Below are 20,682 nucleotides of genomic sequence, written 5' to 3' on the forward strand. Positions count from 1 at the left end.
TTGGGCTGAATGGCCTGTAGGAATTGTATGCAATTGTGGGGGTCAGTGGGTTTGTAGCGGATATCAGTGGCCAACTATCCCCAGAAATGAAAACAGAAATGTTGAGAAAAGGGAAGAGTCAGAGATAGACCAGGTGAAAGTGAGTGTAAGGTGGAAAGTCGAAACAAAATTGATAACCTTTTCCAATTCCGGACAAGAAACAGAAGCAACAAAGATGATGTCATCGATGTACTGGCTAAAGAATCGTGAGTGGGTACCCGAGTAGGATTAAAACAAGGAATGTTCCACATACCCCACAAAGAGACGGGTAGAATGGGGCCAATGCAGGCATCCTTGGCCACAGCTTTGATCTGAAGAAAGTAGAAGGATGAAAGAGAAATTGTTCAAACTGAGGACAAGCTCAGTGAGGTGGAGGAGGGTGGTGGTGGATGGGGACAATTCAGGCCTATTTTTTCCAGGAAGAGGCGGAATATTACTTTACATTTATGATGGGAATGCACTGAGTGGACAAAGTTAAAAATCACACGACACCAGGTTATAGTCCAATAGGTTTATTTGAAAGTACTAGCTTTCAGAGCATTGCTCCTTCATCAGGTAACTGGTGGGGCAGGATTTGTGTCTTATGATTCTATCCCACGAGTTACTTGATGGAGCAGTGCTTCCAAATAAACCTGAAGAACTATAACCTGGTGTTGTGTGATTTTTAACTTTAGGTTTGGCTTTTGGGAAACTGAAGACTTTTTCACCCAGACTGATAATGGTTAGCAATATTAAAACAAATAACCTGCATAAGAATTTAATTCACCACATGTGTAAAAATGTGCTTATTTCCCAACTTGTTTTTAAATAATGCTCACAGTTGAAGAAAAATTGCTTCATTGATCAGGTAAGAATCGAAAAATCAAAAGTTTTCTGTTCAGGGTTCAGAAACAACTTCCAGGCACCCAGTCCGACTGGCCAATGGGATGGTCAGCATTATCTCATGGTATCATTTTCATCACTGAGTCTAAAGCATAAGAGTTGAAGACCTCGTTCAGAAACCTGGGCACAAAGTGTAGGCTGACGATCCAGTAAAGCACTGAAGGAGTGCTGCATGCGCCATCTGTTGGATGAGGCTGAGTTGCTTTCAGATCTCAGCTCGTGCTGCTGTGCAGTCCCTTGGGAACAACAGTAACAACCATCCAGCACCTTTAAAATCACATACTGACTCAAGGTAACGCATGGCAACACTATCAAACAAAACCTGGTATTAATTCACAAAAGGCTGTATGACAGTAGGTAGGCTTGGGCTTCGTGAGCATTTTTAAGGAGCAGGCAGAAATAGAGATGCTTCTGGAGGGAATTGCAGAAACCTCATTCAATAACGGCACAACGTTACTGCATTCAACTTGGCTGCTAGATTTCCTTACTTGCATCCATGACAACTGAAGTAACTTTACAGAGGCTGGTACCCCATCACCAAGCGCCCTTTATTTCCACCCTCTATGACCAGCATCCTCAGAGCGAGATCTCAGAGTGTCAGAATGCCTGACACTTCTTTTATTATCTGTCAGCCAGGACTCCCTGATTAGACCAGATTAACAGTCCAAATCTGGGAACCCACATTCTATGAGCTATAATCACTATAATTGCATTTCAAAAATATATCATTCATTGTAACTTTAGGATATCTGAAAGTGATGAAAGGCGCTTTAGAACTGCAATTCTTCCATTTCTTATGAATCAGACCAGATTGAGTTAATGTAGGCAAAGCCCATGAAATGTACTCCAAGATATGAAGTCGCAGACTGTTTTTATTCCATTTGTTTTAATGGATAAATGACAAGAAAACAGATGGTGATTTAATATCTGCTGACAGGAGAACTGCACAACAATGCTCTCAAAATGATATTCAAATGAGCAGTTGGCTAATTGTTAACTATTTACTGAAACCATACAATCATTACTATGATTGGCCATGATTTGTGATCTGTAACTGTCCCACTTAATTGCATCAGAGAGCTCATTATGCAGTATGACTATCGCCAATTATAAACCCTTTTGTTGTGGGTTTCAGCTCAAAGACAGCATGAGAATCTCATTCAGTGGGGCCCATCTGCAGAAATGTTGACCTGCGTTATGTTTTGGGCTCCAGGTGTTGAGCCAATACCAGACTCAGTGCCCCCACAGCAGCTGGACACTTAACAACTGACAAAACTGAAACTAATATGGTGTGGTTTAGATTTCAATTCTTCCTTCCCACTTGAGATCCTTACGTTTGCTATCAGTTTCCATCCCCTGCTTCCTCGGCTAAAAGATGTGACTATGTCCCTGCACACAGTTTGGCTGGCACCTCTGATATCTCACTGCCATCTGAATGCCAACAGTCTTAGCAAGCAGGGAATTACAGTTTTACCTGATACTCTTTTCAGCCTGCCTCCAGCCATACAGGTCTTTCTGCTTATATATGCGTTTTGTTCATGCGAATTCACTGGAAAGCGATTGACGAATTGGGGACACTGTTTCTAAAACACAAACTTTTAAAGCATGTATTGGTTACAACATAATTCTGGCCCCGTTATTTTAAATGGTGCTGCTATTATGTGATCTACTTATAACACGGGATTGCGCTAGAACAGAATTACCACGTTACAGCAGAACCGACAGTACTTCATTCCAATATGGTCAGTCGATAGCTCCTTTGTGATCAGGAAGGCCAGATCTCCACCCCATATCTCTTATTCTCTGAATGCTTCTACCATTGTGCTCTTTGTAGTCAGTGAATAACAAAGATTATCATGAATCAAGGAATTATTGGATTAAAACACGAGTGAAATGTCCTGCCGAACGACTGGAATGGAAGTCACTGATGGTTACTTTTGCCCTGTTGTTTCATGGTCATAATCTTCCTAAAACCTGTTATATTTTTATGGGTATAAATTTGCTAGTTTGTGTAACCTTCAACTGAATCCACAAACCTCAACAAGTAACGTGAGGAACACACCTTCCAAATTAATACCTTCAGCCAAGCCCTCACTTGTCTCTTCATCCCGACTCAACAGTGTGAGGTTCCTGAGTTCATACCTGTACTGTTCCTGAACTGATCAACAACGCGTTGGTTTGCAAATGTATTGCAGTTTCACTTTTGATATGACCTTTTGGTAAAAGCCTTGAACTGACTGTAAAGAACGCAATGCTTTCCGTCTCTATATGGACAAAGTTGAAGATTTAAATTGTCCTATTTCATCAAATGGTGTGCAACAGAGACACAGCCTTAGAATTAGAGGGGGTCAATTCAGAACAGAAATGCGGAGACATTTCTTCAGCCAGAGAGTGGGCCTGTGGAATTCATTGCCGCAGTGGAGACCGGGACGCTGAATGTCTTCAAGGCAGAGATTGATAGATTCTTGATGTCACGAGGAATTAAGGGCTACGGGGAGAATGCTGGTAAGTGGAGTTGAAATGCCCAACAGCCATGACTGAATGACAGAGTGGATTGATTGGCTGAATGGCCTTACTTCCACTCCTATGTCTTATGGTCTTATGGTCTTAATTGCAATCATGATGCTTATCTCAACCACAGAGGCAACAGGGGAAAATACATGTCTTGGATTACAACAGCATTCACGGTATAAAGTGCTTCTTCGGTTGGAAAAACTTTGAACTATCCCAATACTGAAAAGAATTCTCTAGAAATGCACATTTTTCTCTTTTCAATCTGGACAGGAAGAATCACAGGTGATCAGCATGAGGTTTGGGCAATAAATGCTGACCTTGCCAACAATCTCCACATCTCTTGAATGAGCTTTGCACTTTAGAAAAACCATACAATAACTGTCAGATAGGAAGTATACGCTCTGGATATTGGGTAAGGACGGGGTTGGGTTGTGATGCCTCATCACAGGGATAGCCTGCTTACAGTGGGCCAGGCTCTGCGATGGTGCTGACATCATGTCTCTCTGTGGGGAAGGAGAGGTTAACCTAAAAAGACAGAAGTCAGCCTCTGGGAGTGGTGGTGGTGGTGGGTGGGGGAACACAAACAGGCTCAAGCCAACTTCTGGGAGATGTTTTGAACATTTCAAATGGCGACAAGCTAAATGTCAATGCCAGATGAGTTTGACATTTAAGAGGAAAGAAAGTGATAGATGAGAAGCTGGATATTTTAAGCGAGCAGTTTGTTACACAGAACAGAGTTACTTTCTGGTCTTTAAACAAAAAAAAAACAAATGATGACTTCAGGTTTAATTCACCCTGGAAAAGACAACACAATCTCTTTAAAAATATCTTGTTGGGAATGAGGAAACGTTTTGATCATGTAAAGAGTATATCACCAAGCTAAGAAGATTAATGATTAGAGTCATAGAGATGTACAGCACGGAAACAGAATCTTTGGTCCAACTCATCCATGCCGACCAGATATTCTAACCTAATCTAGTTCCATTTGCCAGCACTTGGCCCATATCACTCTAAACCTTTCCTATTCATATGCCCATCCAGATGCCTTTCAAATGCTGTAATTGTACCAGCCTCCGCCACTTCCTCTGGCAGCTCATTCCATACATGCACCACCCTCTGTGGAAAAACGGTGCCCCTTAGGTCCCTTTTATATCATTTCCCTCTCATCCTAAACCTTTGCTCTCTGGTTCTGGACTCCCCAGCCCAGATCTTGTCGATTTATCCTATCCATGCACCTCACAATTTTATAATCATCGATAAGGTCATCCCTCAGCCTCCAACACTCCAGGGTAAACAGCCCCAGTCTATTTAGCCTCTCCCTATAGCTCAAATCCTCAAACCATGGCAACATCCTTGTAAGTCTTTTCTGAAAGTTTTCAAGTTTCACAACTTCCTTCCAATCGGAAGGAGACCAGAATTGCATACAATATTCCAAAAGTACCCTAACCAATGTCCTGTACAGCCGCAACATGACCTCCTACCTCATATAGGAAAAAGTGAGGACTGCAAATGCTGGAGATCAGAGCCGAAAATGTGTTCCTGGAAAAGCGCAGCAGAATTCCTGAAGAAGGGCTCATGCCCGAAACATCGATTCTCCTACTCCTTGGATGCTGCCTGACCTGCTGCACTTTTCCAACAACACATTTTCGGCTCCTACCTCCTATACTCAATTCTCTGACCAATAAAGGAAAGCATACCAAACAACTTCTTCATTATCCTATCTACCTGCAATACTGCTTTCAAAGAACTATGAACCTGCTGTCCAAGGTCTGTCTGTTCAGCAACACTCCCGAGGACCTTACCATTAACTGTATAAGTCCTGCTCTGATTTGCTTTTCCAAAATGCAGTACCTTATATTTATCTAAATTAAATTCCATCTGCCACACCTCAGCCCATTGGCCCATCTGATCAAGGTCCCATTGTACTCTGAGGTAACCTTCTTCGCTGTCCACTTCACCTCCAATTTTGGCGTCTTCTGCAAACTTACTAACTATATCTCCTATGTTCACATCCAAATCATTTATATAAATGACAAAAAGCAGTAGACCCAGCACCAATCCTTATGGCACACCACTGGTCACAGGCCTTCAGTCTGAAAAGCAACCCTCCACCTCAACCACCCTCTGTCTTCAACAATCAAGCCAGTTCTGTATCCAAATAGCTAGTTCTCCCGTGTTTCATGTGATCTAACCTTGCTAACTAGTTTCCAATGAGGAACCTTGTCGAATGCCTTACTGAAGTCCATATAGATCACATCTATCTCCCAGCCCTCATCAATCCTGAATGTTACATCTTCAAAAAACTAGCATCTACTTTTATTTCAGAATTAGCAATTTTCACAGAAGAACAAGGACCTATCAACTGAACAGTCTGTCTTAGCTTTTTTCACATGAGGGGCCAAGTACACCTTATGGATGCTGTTAACAAGGAGAACCAAAGAATTGCTTTCTAGAAGACTTTTGCAGCTGAAGTTAAGGAACAGAACCAGTCTCAACTTTTTTTAAATTTGTTCATGGGATGTGGACATTGCTGGCTCAGTCAGCAATTCTTGCCCACACCTTATTTCCCTTGCTTCTGCCCAGCTCTGTAGCCACAGTATTTACATGGTTGGTCCAGTTCAGTTTCCTTTTATTATTCACTCATGGGACATGGATATTGCTGGCTATTGCCTGTCCCCAGTTGCCCTTGAGAAGGTGGTAATGAGACGCCTTCTTGGACTGCTACAGTCCATGTACTGTACAGTAATCCACAATGTCCCTGGGAAGGCAATTCCAGGACTTTGATTTTGCCACAGTGAAGGAATGGTAATATATTTCCAAGTCAGGATGGTGAGTGGCTCGGAGGGGAACTTGCAGGGGGTGGTGTTTTCATGTATCTCCTGTCCTTGTCCACCTGGTAGAAGTGGTCATGGGTTTGGAAGGTGCTGTGAAAGGATCTTTGGTGAATTTCTGCAGTACATTTTGTAGATTGTACATTCTGCTGCTACTGAGCATCATTGGTTCAGGGAATGGATGCTTATGGATGCAGTGCCAATTAAGCGGGCTGCTTTGTCCTGGATGGCACTGAGATCCTTGAATGTTGTTGGAGCTATACCCATCCAGGCAAGTGGAGGGTATTCTATCACACTCCTGGCTTGTGCCTTGTAGATGGTGGACAGCTTTTGGGGAGTAAAGAGGTGAATTAATTGCTGCAGGATTCCTAGCCTGTGGCCTGCTCGTGTAGCCACTGTGTTAATGCAGTGAATCCAGATGAATTTCTGGTCAATGGTAAGCTCCCAGCTGTGGACAATGGGGAATTCAAAGATGGCAGTAGCATTGAACATTAAGGGGTGATGGATAAATTCTCTCTTGTTGAATATGGTCATATTTTGGAACCTTTATGCTCCAAATGTTACTTTCCACTTATCAGCCTGATACTAGATATTGTCCTGGGCTTGTTGCATTTGAACCTGGACTGCTTCAGAATATGAGGAGTTGCAGATGGTGCTGAATGTTTTGCAATCATCGGTGAACATCCCCACTTCTGATCTTATGATGGTGGGAAGGTCATTGATAAAGCAGCTGAAGGTGGTTGAGTCTAGGACCCAACCTGAGGGAACTCCTACGGAGATGGTCTGGAGCTGAGATGATTGACCTCCAACAACGACAGCCATCTACCTTTATGCTAACTCTGTCAGCGCTGAGTTTTCTCCTGATACTCACTGAATCCTGTTTTGTCTGGTCTCCTTGCTGCCAAACCGGGACAAATGCCTTGATGTCGATGGCAGTCACTCTCAGCTACCTTCTAGAATTAGGTCTTCTGTCCATGTTTGGACGAAGAGTGTAACAAAGCCAGGAGTTGAGTGGTCCTGGCAGAACCCAAACTGGGAGTCAGAAATCAGGTTATTGCCTGACAGCACTTGTGATCCCTTCAGTCACTTTACTGAGTGCATTGTGAGTTGCATAAAATGAGGAGAATTTCTGGGAGCATTGAGAGTACAAGCAGACATCAGAGAGGCAGCAGATTCTCAACTGAGGGAAAACTGCTTGACAACAACATTCTAATTGGCTCTTGGCCAGATGACTCTAACCTGCGTGGGGCCTGTGCAGCAGATAGCCATGCAGGCTGCAAAGCATCAAAAATCTCTGGCACTCTGTCTCTCTCTCTTATGTTGGAATACCTTATTAGAAAGCCCCCAGACAGCTCAACTGTCTTCGACTCACCTTTCTCTGCAAATCCCCAAGGAGGAAGAAAACATCTTCATAGACAATAAACAAACAAATTCTCATTTGAGATTCTCAAGGGAGCATTGGTGTGCAATGACTACAGATGGGAGGTGGAAGGCCTGGAAAAATGGTGCACTGAGAACAACCTAGCTCTCAATGCCGGCAAAACCAAGGAACTCATTATTGACTTTCAGCGGGATTTTACTCATGCCCCCCTACACATTAACAGTGCAGAGATGGAACGAGTGGAGAGTGTCAAGCTCTTGGGAGTGGTCATCCACAACAAGCTTTCTTGGACTCTTCATGTGGACACACTAGTTACAAAGGCCCAATGTCTCTTCTTCCTCAGGCAGCTAAGGAAATTTGGCATGAAGACATATACCCTTGCCAATAGGTGCGCCATCGAGAGCATTCTATCTGAGTGTATCACTACCTGATATGGCAACTGTACCATTCAAGATCGAAGATGGTTACAGAGAGTGGTGAACTCGGCCCGGATAATCGCAAAAGCCAACCTTCCATCTATAGAATCCATCTACCAGACCCACTGTCAAGGAAAGGCCACCAGCATTCTTATGGATCCATCCCACCCTGGCAAAGTTTCTCTACAATCTCTACCATCGGGGGGAAGGTACAGAAGCCTGAACACATACACCAGCCGGTTTCATAACAGTTTCTACCCTACTGTTGTTAGAATACTGAATGGACTCACAAACCCTTAACATTTGCCTGTCCCTGTGTTTTTGTTTTTGCCGCTGTTTACCTATTATTCATCTATGCTACTTAACTCTGTGATCTGCCTGTATTGCTCACAAGACAAAGCATTTCACTGTGCCTCAGTACACGTGATAATAAATTCAATTCAATTTAGTTCAGAAGTGAAAAGAATCGAAAGGAAGATAACCAGAACTCAATGAATTCTTTGGTCCAGACAAGTGCTATTGTACTGTTCGGTAATTTCTTTTTTCTTTTTGCACCCTTCATATCCACATCTTTTCTGTCTTTGAATATCTGGTTATGAATGAAAGGATGAAATTTAAGAGGTAGAGTTTACGTTATAGCATTATAAATTCATAATTGATATTTCCTAATTGCCTTTGGTTAAAGACAATTTGTTTTTAATAAACGGTTTTTTTTTGTTAATTGCAGAAATCTGGAGAGTGCTGTCTTTTAACCTGAATAATGGACATTGAAGTCTTCCACCCAGCATCAGTGTTACCTCCAAGTGACATTTAACATGAAACTTGACATTGGTTGGGTTTGGTCAGGTGGGAGTTCCCTGCCTTTGTTCGACCTAGTGCCACTAAACCTCATGGGGCTGAAGTCAATGTTGAGGACTCCAAAGGTGACTCCGTTCCAACTTTACACCACTGCATCATCACATCTGGTGGGTCAAACTGCTGGCAAGACATGATATCCCAAGGGATAGTGATGGTGGTGTTTTGGGCATGGTCGGTCAGATACAATTCTGTCAAGAGAACTATGTCAGACTCTTGCTTGCCCAGACTGTGGATAGCTCTTTCAATTTGGTACAAACATCCAGATGTTGGGAAGGGGGACTTTATAAGGTCAACACGGTTATGTCGTGCTGTTGTCATTTCCACTGCTCAGCTTGATGCTGGGTGGTCCTTTCAGTTTGATTCTGTTGGTGAAGCTTTGCAACAGTGTTTAAACAACTGAGAGTGACTTGCTAAGTATTTAAGAGTCAACCACACCGCTGTGGGTCTCAGGTCACATGATGGCAGATTTCCTTCTGCAAAGGTGATGGTGAACCAAATGTGTGCTGACATGGTCGCTGTTAGCTAGCTTTTAACTTCCAATGATTTTTTTTGATTAAATTCAAATATCAGTATGATGGGAGTTGAATCCATGTCCCTAAAACATTAGCTTGGGATTCTCCATTTTTGGCCAGGTTCAATGACACTACCCCACTATGTAACTCCTAGTTGGTCAGAGTTTGTGAGAAGATTTGTAGCTCGGGTGCTCGTTGGTCAGCCAGGAGCCTGCTATGATCAGATCTTCTGTGGAACTGACAGTGTGGAACATGAATTGCAAAGAAGGCTTCTTTTTTCTTTAAAGGGAAAGGGCTGAAAGTGGGAAAATTAGCTAGCTCTATTAAGGAGACAGTAGCACAGGCTACTGGATGGATGGCTGTGTCATTCTATGAAAAATCTGAAGATGTCTGTCAGAGAGAAAGGGAGAAAAATCTAAAATTGTGAAGATGGTCCCTCCATGCCAAAAGGCATCTGAAAACTTGGTGAATTACGTCATTTATAGAGTACTTTTCTAATTAATGAAATTGAAGGATTTGAATGATTAATTGAAATCTGCAGTGGCAGCTTGGACAATTGATTATTGGTTTTCATTAAACTATTGACAGAATGACATGTCTGCAGAGCATAACTAAAATAACTTCTGTTCAATGTTCAGATTATATCTAAATGCATGAAATTCTGGAAATGAGCTGCTTCCACGTGATCTTTTGATATTCTTCAGTAGTTGATACCAACATATGTGTTAATGGGGATGTCACTCACAATAAAGTGATAAGTCTGCTCATGTTCCTACCCTTTGTTCGATATTGTTAAAACTCTAGCGAATACACATAATTTAATATGGGGGTGTAGACAACTGCAATCCTGTACAGTTCAAATGAATAACAACAAAAGTCATCACAAATGTGGTATTTACATTGTGTCTTTGAGGTTGCAAACACCCCTCACAGTTCCAAGGAGCAAACAACCAGCAAAATGAGCAATTACAAACTAAAGTGGGCCACTTAGCTTCTTGAGAAGTGAGTACGTTTCAAAGGTAATTTATTAGATTTGGTTAATTAATAAGTTGGGCTGATAATATGATGGATATAAAAGCAAGGTTTATTTTAACTTTTGCAGTTCTGGAGAAATTGATTGTGCCCCATCACTGGGTTTACACCTTTATCAATTGATAAATGGCAGGTTCAAACATATGTTCTTTTACATGATTATACTTGGCCCAAGGCAAGCACCATTTTGAAGTAGGGTATCAGTGAGAAATAGCAGCTGAAGTCTGGAATACAAATACTACTGTGGGCTGAATAACTATCAGAGTAAATGAGATATTGTTTAAACAGAAAAAACTGTAATAAAACCACTGATGCCATCAACAATCACACATCATTCTGTTTGATGCACTGCAGTGAATTCTGCAATTCTACAGACATTTACCCATTCAATGTCAGATGCAGTCCTAAACATTCCTTCAGCAGCCATTTGTTCTTTTGCTTTTCCTTCACCTTTTTCTTCAAAGCAATTAATATAATCGATCTGGCCTGTGGAAGCATAGTAAAATCTCCACACACAATTATATTCCAAAGATATTGGAAATTCTGCCTATTTTGCTGCAGGCTTTTTTTTTAAACAGTTTTTAAAAAAGTGCTGTAAAATATAATATTTGACCGCAAGGATTCCTTGACAGATTGTTCTGACTGGAAATGACACCAATTGGATCCAAATGTTATCAGATATTAGGTGTCTGTGAAGAATAAAAATCGAAAATGCTCTCCACTTACAAGCTCCATAAATTGCTTTGCAGAAGTGCCACAGGATGAAGTTGACTAAAAGGATGGCATAAACAATTTTAAACGAGAATTTTAAAAAGGTATTCGATGAGTGTTTGAATGGGAAGGATTTGCCAGTCTGTGGGGAAAGGATAAGTGAGTGGAACAAATTGGTTAGCTCTTTCAAACATCTGGCACAGGTACATGCAAGTAACAAACTACTGGAATATTTATTGTCCAGGAGTTCCAGATCAGAAACAGCTCAAATCCTTTTTGACCTCAAGGGTCTGAACTCACATTCTCAATATAATAATTGCTGGAATGCCCCAAGTGAATAAGACTAAAAGAAAATAATCATTGCTAATTCACAAGATAGAGGAAGTGAAGCACCATGCATAAAACTGAACTGTTGCTGTAGGTTAATGGAATACACTAATTGTAATACAGTAATTATACATTTGCATATTACTGTGAGGAAAGAAGGCATTTGAGAAATGGCTCAAGCCAGCTCATCCTAATTGACAGGTTCCAACAGTCCTGTGCTGATGAAAAGAGACAGTTTTTTTGTTTCAAACTGCTGATGAGTTCCTTAAGCCATTTGAGTCTATGCAATCCCAGGCCTGGCAAACCATTACTCCATTTGTGTGAGGCCCATTTATTTTGCTCAGGTATGTAATCCGTTTTGATACAAGCCACTTATATAATCCAACTTGGCATCAGCCTTAAGTGGACTGGAAGACTGTGACTCTCCTTTAGCACATGTCGCTACGAGCACTTTATTGTTGTTGATGGCCCAGTAAACCGAGCAGCCAATTAAGTGGTCAGCTTATGTCATTCTTACTCAGCCTCTCACATCCAGATCAAGTAGAATATTGGGCACTGGAAAGTTTCATTTGAGTTTCCCCTTGTTCGCTGCAGACGACCTACTGAAGGAGAGATGTATTTCTATCTGCTCTACCTCTGTGTATCAGTTCCAAAATTATCATGTAAATGAAGACAAACTTTGACAAAGATAAAATTAATAAAGCGAAAAACTCACTTTAGCTGATGAGCTGCCTCGGGTTTAATGTTGGCAAGCTCCAGTCGCATCACTACTCAAGGAATATTGGAAAATCTGTGATGATAACTGAGCTCCCTATATGCAGATAGACATATTGTAACTATTTGTAGGTAGTCTGAGTCACAAAGTTATGGTAAGTCATTGCAAATACGTTCAGTTTTGCTGAGTAAAGTCATAAATCCAGGTACTTCACTTAGACGTAATGGAAATAAGACATTAATACAAAATGGCTAATGGAACTTGTGTCAAACCTGTTCCTGCATCAGATAAGAAAGGTTTATATTGCAAAAGTTCAAAGGCAGGGTCACCGACTGAATGAAAACCAAGAGAAAATAGCACAGGCTTTAAATAGCTTGGACATAGGAAATGTGCCAGAAGACAGAAACATGGCTAATGTTATTCCGCTGTTCAAGAACAGGGAGAGGGATAATTCAAGAAATAACAGGCCAGGCAGATTAATGTCATTGGTGAGGAAGTTATTGGATCAGATAAATTTCCATTTGGGAAGGAATCAAGGAAAGGCAGCATGAATTTTGTGAAAAATAAATCTTGCCTACGTTTTTTGATGAGGCAAAGGATGATTGGGGTTGCATAGAGATACTGCATATATAAGCTTTGAAACCTATTGGATAAAGTGCCATGCAAGGAGCTTGTCAGGAGGATGAAGTCCATGGAATTAGAAGGGAGTGATACAGCCAAAATTGTCTCATTGACAGGAAGTAAAGCGGCATGCTAGAATAATACTATTCAAGCTGGGAAATCGTTTACCTTAGAAGGCAGATCTACAGCCATTTCAGGTGAAAGGGGCAAAGTCATGTGGAACCTGATTTAAATGCAGTGAAGTGCAATGATGATTCATTTTGGCAGAAGGGGCAGAGAAAGACAGCAAGATGACAAGGTGGTTCTTTTTGAGACTGAAGTCAGGTCTTTGATAAAGTTCTGTCTAAACTGTTTCTGAACTTTCTGTCAAGCACATGTTCCAATCTTGGAAAAGTTTCAAGCTGTTCAACCAGAAAGAGCTCAAGATTCAGTCAGTTAGTAAAATGCCATTGCACTTGCTATGCTGCCCCTGAAAGGGCAGTCAGAACTGCAAGGCTGGATGTCATGTACCGTATAAAATAGGTGCATTAGAAATTATATTCTCCGTAGCTTGAGGCAACTCAAAATCATTTTGTTTTAGCTGAAGTAATTACTGGAATGTTTATGTCAGTAAACTATGTGCAACTTCAGACATTACTTTTGAGAAACATGCATTTGTCTGACTCTTTTGAACCATAATTCTGTAATAGTGTTAATATTCAGAAGGGACAAGCCAGAATTATTCCAGTTTATAAATGTTAGAAATTACAAATATAGTTCGGAAGCCACGTGGCAAGAATATTTTTTAAAATTGTAAAGGCGTACTAAAATAGCGTATTTAATATCTTACAGCATTCAATAAACAGCTATTTTCAAGCTGCACATGCATGCCACATACTCAATTACTGCCACTTCCTACTGGGAACTTTTGGGTTTATCACCTCTTAAAAATATTAAAGCCACAAAACCAGCTTTCAAACATGCTGCTTGTTCAGTTACTTAAACAAGAGCAACAATTCAGATTGGATACTGTGCACCCCAAATCACAGCACATCAGTGGTCTGCTTGACACATCAGATTAATTGATGTTACCATACAGTAGACAGAGCCTGAGAATAACACATTAGGAGTGTGATGGTCTTTGCTGTAATGGGCAGTGTGGCAATTAACTGCAGGTCAGTTGCAAATCGATGGTATAAGTTTCTGATTGTGTGCCTGGTGATTTGATTCCTGCGAAGACAGTTTACTGGCAAATATTGCTGGCCATATCGATGTGAGAGGTCAGGGGTAACGATTTCCAGTGCAATGGAAACTGCTTTGCATTCATTTACAAGCTCAAACATCAAGAGGAATTCCCACGAAATTTCCATCTCATCCAAGATGATATATGGAACACAATAATGGAGATCTACTCATAGGTCTCCAATTCCCACCCTCCATTCAGTCATTCCACACTGGCCCAAACTAAATGGACAATCTATCAATAACAACACCTTGAACACTTCCTTCATTTAAATATTATCGCTCAGTAAAACCTTCAAGAGCTAAACAGCACGAGTGAAATCCAGAGGTTCTATGGAGACTTTCTAAGTTAAGAAAATGCAGATACTAGGGCCGAATGAAACACGTTTGGAATAAGTTAAAGATTCCTATGTTAAGCATCAATAAATTTGGTACTGGAAAAGCACAAAAGGTCAGGCAGCATCCAAGGAGCAGGAAAGTTGATGTTATGGCTATAAGATCTTCACCATGAAGGGCTCCCTCCTGAAACATCGATTATCCTGCTCCTTGGATGTGGCTTGACCTGCTGTGCTTTTCCAGCACCACATTTTTTGATTCTGATCACCAGCATCTGCAGTCCTCACTTTCTCCATTTCTATACTAAGCCAGCAGAGTTTCTAACCAAATTAGATTTCAGTTGTTTCCCACCACTTAACCCTTTTTAAGTGTCACCAGTTGCAAGGAGCTTTCTCCAGTTTCAAAATCAAATGTTTACGTATCCAGGAAAGATCTTGTCATTTTCACCAGGACAGACTTCCATTCTGAAACATGTTTCCAAATCAGTCTTCAGGAATTTATAATTGAGTTGACGTGGTGAGCAACTGGAGGAAGATCTGGGATTGCCATCTCTACAAATGCACAAATTATGGAGACTTAATGAGAATTTCCCCAGGATATGGACTCAAGGTTCTACACTAAGGGTGAACAAGTCCAGTTTATTACAAGGCATGTAAGCTTTCTGAGACTAAAGTGAAGGCAGAGCAGAGAAATCAGAACCATTGTAATTTCATTTTCAAGACAATCAATCTCCTAACTGACTCAATTGCACATAAAGCACAAAACACTCAACTTTCAAAACATTCTCAAGAAGCTAGGTTGGTCGTCTTCTGAGACCTTGCGGCTAACAGCAGTCGGGTCAAGGCCAGAGGCTTAAATCCCTTGTATTCAATTTAAGAAACAGCTTCAATGTAGAAATTGTTGAACGTGATGAGAAAGAAGAAGAGTTCCACAGCAAAATCAAATCGGAAGCTCAAAAGTAAACTAAACTGGCAAATCACTCCAAATGAAATGCTTGTTTTAAAATCTAGGCAGATGGCACTAACCAAACCACCTCCAAAATTTTAATTCTTGAACCACATCATGACCCCATGCCTAGTGGACAAGAGGTGTTCAGGTATCATTGAGAGGTCGTTATTCCCAGAAAGAAATATTCCTTCTGACTCAGTAACCCTTCGGGAAACAAGAAAGATACTTTGACTGCATGTTTGATCAGATTGTCATGTTCTCAATAATACATGACAGAACCACCCATCCATTAATATACAACAGACCTTACAATACAGCATCTTTGATCCAATTAATGGGCATTTAAGCTATAATTTCTGTCAGTTCAAACTTTCAATACCATAACATGCATGTAATGTACAGATTTTCTTCAATGAGAACTTTCTATCACTTTAGCTTTTACTCAGGTTCAACACTGATTCATTCAGTTCACATTATTTGGTTGTGATTAGAGTTAGAGGGCACATAAAACAAAAAATATCACACAAATTGAACATTCAATAAATGTTGCATCAAATTTCATCAAGTTAGTTTGCAATTTGTTCTTGTTTAAAAATCAAAAGTTTCATTCACTCATTTCATTCAGCTGTGCACAACAGCAAAATGTTTTTTATTGCTCTTATAATTTTTTTATATGTTTTGGGACGTAGCCCCACAGGTTCTATACAGAGGGCGTTAAGCACATTTGTTCAGAATGCTGCTTGCAGTACATTGAGTAGCAGTAGATTGGAAAGTGGCTGAAGATGCTGTACTGCATAAGAACAGTTTTGAAATGCCTTTGTGTGCATCAGCTGGGTACTTTTGAAGACATAGTTCTGACAGTTATAATTAAAGTTGACATTTGGAACTCCATAATCCCACACAAGTTGCAGAAGATCCCATAACGTACATATCAAGGAATGCCATGCCCTTTGTAAAACAGCAAAATCTAATCATATGCTTCAAAATGTAGTTTGCTAATAAACCCCAGGTATACTCTTGCCAAATTCCTGAGAGTTGCACCAAAATTCAGAAGCCAACACCACCAGATGCTTGGAGCTGACTGGAACTCTAGTGAAGAAGGGCAGATGTAGGCAATTCAAATAGATGTAGCAGGATCACATGCTGAAACTCTGATATGACAAATATAAGATTTGCATAGAACAGAAGAGTCATAGAAAGGGCATAGAAAGAGAACAAAGAGGAAAAAATATGAATAGATTAGTGGCCAATATGAACTAACCTAGAATATTTTATTAAAAAATTACACAACAAAACAGCAATTGATGCTAGCTCAGTTGTTGATGTTAAATCTGAAACTGATAGGTTTTGTTCCTGAAAGGGATGTGGGGCAAAGATGGGTTTATGGAGTTGCTGATCAGCCCTGGTCTCTTTGAATGGCAGAATGAGTGAAATGGCTTCCCTCTCTGGCTAGCTTCCCCTTTAAATACCTGTCCACAACTGATTCAGATGAATGTGGAAATGTGTTCAAAATTAAGATCACTGCTCGTGAACCTCAATGCAGCGTTTTGTGCAAATTCACCTACATTCTCACACTTCCAAAGATGCTATTACTGATATTGTAGTCATTCTTTTGTTCTTGAGCCTCCGTGCAGCAAGAGGATCAACAGTATGGCAAGATCAATCAAGAGACTACCTGTGGCAGGAGCAGGGCAGCAAGAATTCCCGCTGTGATGCCAATGTTATCCATGAACCACAGATTGACTGCGTCGACACAGCCTCGGGCATGGATGATGCCATCAACCTCAGAACGCTGTAGACCAAATCACAAGAAAATCAAATCAGCAGTGTCTACAGTGACTTCTCCTTCACATATATATTTCTGAACCTGACCTAAACCCACCTACTTTGGGGCTTAAAGTTCGATTCTGCACACTTCACAGAGAGGATTCTGCAAGCTGATTCATTGAAAGTTTCCTGCCCACTCACATGATGGGTGTGCTGTAACTGTTGCCTGACTGGAAATAAATTTAAGTATGTCTATGCTTCAAAGTCTGCGAAAACATTGTGGGCTGCTGTCAGCAAGATAAGGCAAGTGCATTTCCTTTGTCGCTGACAGCAAAATCCATTATCCATTTGACTTACTGGTAACCCTGCTGCACTCCGTCATATTCAGCTAATTCACCTTTTGTAAAGGGCACAGGTAATTATGACTGTTGCATACAGGATGGAAATTCAGTGACTACCTAAAGACCAGTCTGCCACAAAATGAGAACAAAATATGAACAAATTTAGACAAAGCTGTTCTATTTGCTGCCACTCAAATCAAAGCAAAAAAAAGCTGTGTGATAATTTGGCACAGCCACATACAGCATGCAAACACACCTACATAGATAAGATACAGACATGCACAAATACACACAGGTACATCCCCATACAGATAAACAGATAGACACAGGCATGCATGCACACACAGACACACACACACACACACACACACACACACACACACACACACACACACACACACACACACACACAAACACACACAAACACGTAAACAGACAGGCATGGTCATAGTCATTGGGGACTCCATAGTTAGGGGGACAGATAGGAGGTTCTGTGGGAAAGAGAGAGACTCATGGTTGGTATGTTGCCTCCCAGGTGCCAGGTTTTGTGATGTCTCTGGTCATGTTTCCGGGATCCTTGAGGGGCAGGGGGAACAGCTCCAAGTCGTAGTCCACATAGGCACCAATGACATAGGTAGGGAGATGGGGATTTAAAGCAGAAATTCAGGGAGCTAGGTGGAAGCTTAGAGTTAGAACAACAGAGTTGTTATCTCTGGTTTGTTGCCTGTGCCACGTGCTAGCGAAGCAAGGAATAGGGAGAGACAGGAATTGAACATGTGGCTACAGGGATGATGCAGGAGGGTGGTTTTGGATTCCTGGATAATTGGGGGTCTTTCTGGGGCAGGTGAGACCTTTACAAACAGGATGGTCTTCACCTGAACCAGAGGGGTACCAATATTCTGGGGGGATATTTGCTAATGCTCTTCAGGTGTGTTTAACTTAATTCAGCAGGGGGATGGGAACCAACATTGTAGTTCAAATATATGGGAGGATGAGGGTAATGAAGTCAGAACTAAGATTTCAAGATTGCAAGAAGGCACTGGCAGGCAAGAAGTTGGTTTGAAGTGTGCCTACTTCAATGCCAGGAGCATCTGGAATAAGGTGGGTGAACTTGGAGCATGGGTTGGTACCTGAGATTTCGATGTTGTGGCCATTTCAGAGACATGAGTAGAGCAGGCACAGGAATGGTTATTGCAGGTTCCGGGATTTGGATGTTTCAGTAAGAACAGAGAAAATGGTAAAAAGTGGGGTGGTGCGGTACTATTAGTCAAGGACAGTATTACAATTGCTTAAAGGACTTTTGAGGACTTGTCTACTGAGGTAGTATGGGCTGCGATTAGAAAGAGGAAAGGAGAGGTTATCCTGTTAGGAGTTTTCTATAGGCTTCCAAATAGTTCCAGAGATGTAGAGGATAGGATAGCAAAGATGATCCTCAATAGGAGCGAGAGTGATAGAGTAGTTTTTATGGGGGAACTTTAACTTTCCAAATATTGACTGGGAATACTACAATTCCAGCACACTAGATGGGTCAGTGCAGGAGGGTTTCCTTACACAGTATGTAAACAGGCCAACAAGGGGTGAGGCCACATTAGATTTTGTACTGGGTAATGAACCCCACCAGTGTTAGATGTGGAGGTAGGTAAGCACTTTGGTGATAGTGACCACAATTTGGTGATGTTTACTTTAGTGATGGAAAGGGATAAGTATATATCGCAAGGCAAAAGTTATAGCTGGGGGAAAGGCAATTACAATGCAATTATGCAAGATTTAGGATGCATAGGATGGGGAAGGAAACTGCAGGGGATGGACAAAATTGAAATGTGGAGCTTCTTCAAGGACCAGCTACTGCGGGGTAGGGAAGAAGTTGTCGAGTGCAGGAGCTGTGCTTTACTAAGGAAGTTGAATCTCTCTTCAAGAGGAAGAAGAAGGCTTATGTTAGGATGAGATGTGAAGGCTCAGTTAGACAATTGAGAGTTACAGGTTAGCCAGGGAAGACCTAAAGAGAACGCGAAAAAGAGCTAGGAGGGCACATGAGAAGTTGTTGGTGGATAGAATCAAGGAAAACCCTAAGGCTTTCTATAAATATATCAGGAATAAAAGACTGACTAGAGTAAGATTAGGGCCAACCAAATATAGTAGTGGGAAGTTGTGCTTGGAGTCAGAGGAGATTGAGAAGCATTAAATGAATACTTTTTGTCAGTATTCACATTGGAAAAAGAAAATGTGGTCGAGGAGAATACTGAGATATAGGCTACTAGACTAGATAGGATTGAGGTGCATTAGGGGGAGATGTTAGCAATTCTGGAAAGTGTAAAAATAGATTAGTCCCCTGGGATGGATAGCATTCCCTGAGAAGCCAGGGAAGAGATTAGCAAGCCTTTGGCTTTGATCCTTATGTCGTCATTGTCTACAGGAATTGTGCCAGAAGACTGGAGGATAGCAAATGTTGTTCCCTTGTTCAAAAAGGGGAGTAGAGACAACCCTGGAAACGACAGACCTGTGAGCCTTATTTTGGTTGTGGGTAAAGTGTTGGAAAGGGTTATAAGAGATAGGATTTACAATCATCTGGAGAGGAACAGGTTGATTAGGGATAGTCAACATGGTTTTGTGAAGGGTAAGTCACACCTCACAAACCTTAGTGAGTTCTTTGAAAAGGTAACCAAACAGATGGATGAGGGTAACATGGTTGATGTGGTGTATATGGATTTCTGTAAGGCATCTGATAAGGTTCCCCACGGTAGGCTATTGCACAAAATATGGAGGCATGGGATTGAGGGTGATTTAGTGGTTTGGATCAGAAATTAGCTAGCTGAAAGAAGACAGAGGGTGGTGGTTGATGGGAAATATTCATCCAGGATTTCAATTACTAGTGGGATATCGCAAGGATTTGTTCTGAGTCTACTGTTGTTTGTCACTTTTATAAATGACCTGGATGAGAGTCTAGAAGGATGAGTTCATAAATTTGCGGATGACATGTAAGTCAGTAGAGTTGTGAATAATGACAAAGGATGTTGTGGGTTACAGAGACATAGATAAGCTGCAGATCTGGGCTGAGAGGTGACAAATGGAGTTTAATGCTGGAAACTGTGAGGTGATTCGCTTTGGAAGGATTAACACGATTGCAGAGTACTGGGCTAATGGTAAAATTCTTGGTAGTAGATAATCAGATCGGTGTCCAGGTACATAGATCCTTGAAAGTTGCCACCCAAGTTGATAAGGTTCTTAAGAAG

General features: G+C 41.2%; 1 protein-coding gene across 1 annotated transcript in view; it reads right to left on the reverse strand.

The window, feature by feature from the left end:
• zgc:110329 (uncharacterized protein LOC550500 homolog) overlaps positions 1-20,682 on the reverse strand; it is a 177,153-nt gene that overhangs the window by 15,976 nt on the left and 140,495 nt on the right. Inside the window, exon 8 of the mRNA XM_060856696.1 lies at positions 17,020-17,136. Coding sequence (XP_060712679.1) covers positions 17,020-17,136 — 117 coding nt within the window. The remainder of the gene's footprint in view (positions 1-17,019; positions 17,137-20,682) is intronic.

The sequence above is a fragment of the Hemiscyllium ocellatum genome, chromosome 48, assembly GCF_020745735.1.
Source record: "Hemiscyllium ocellatum isolate sHemOce1 chromosome 48, sHemOce1.pat.X.cur, whole genome shotgun sequence".
Taxonomy (NCBI): Eukaryota; Metazoa; Chordata; class Chondrichthyes; order Orectolobiformes; family Hemiscylliidae; genus Hemiscyllium; species Hemiscyllium ocellatum.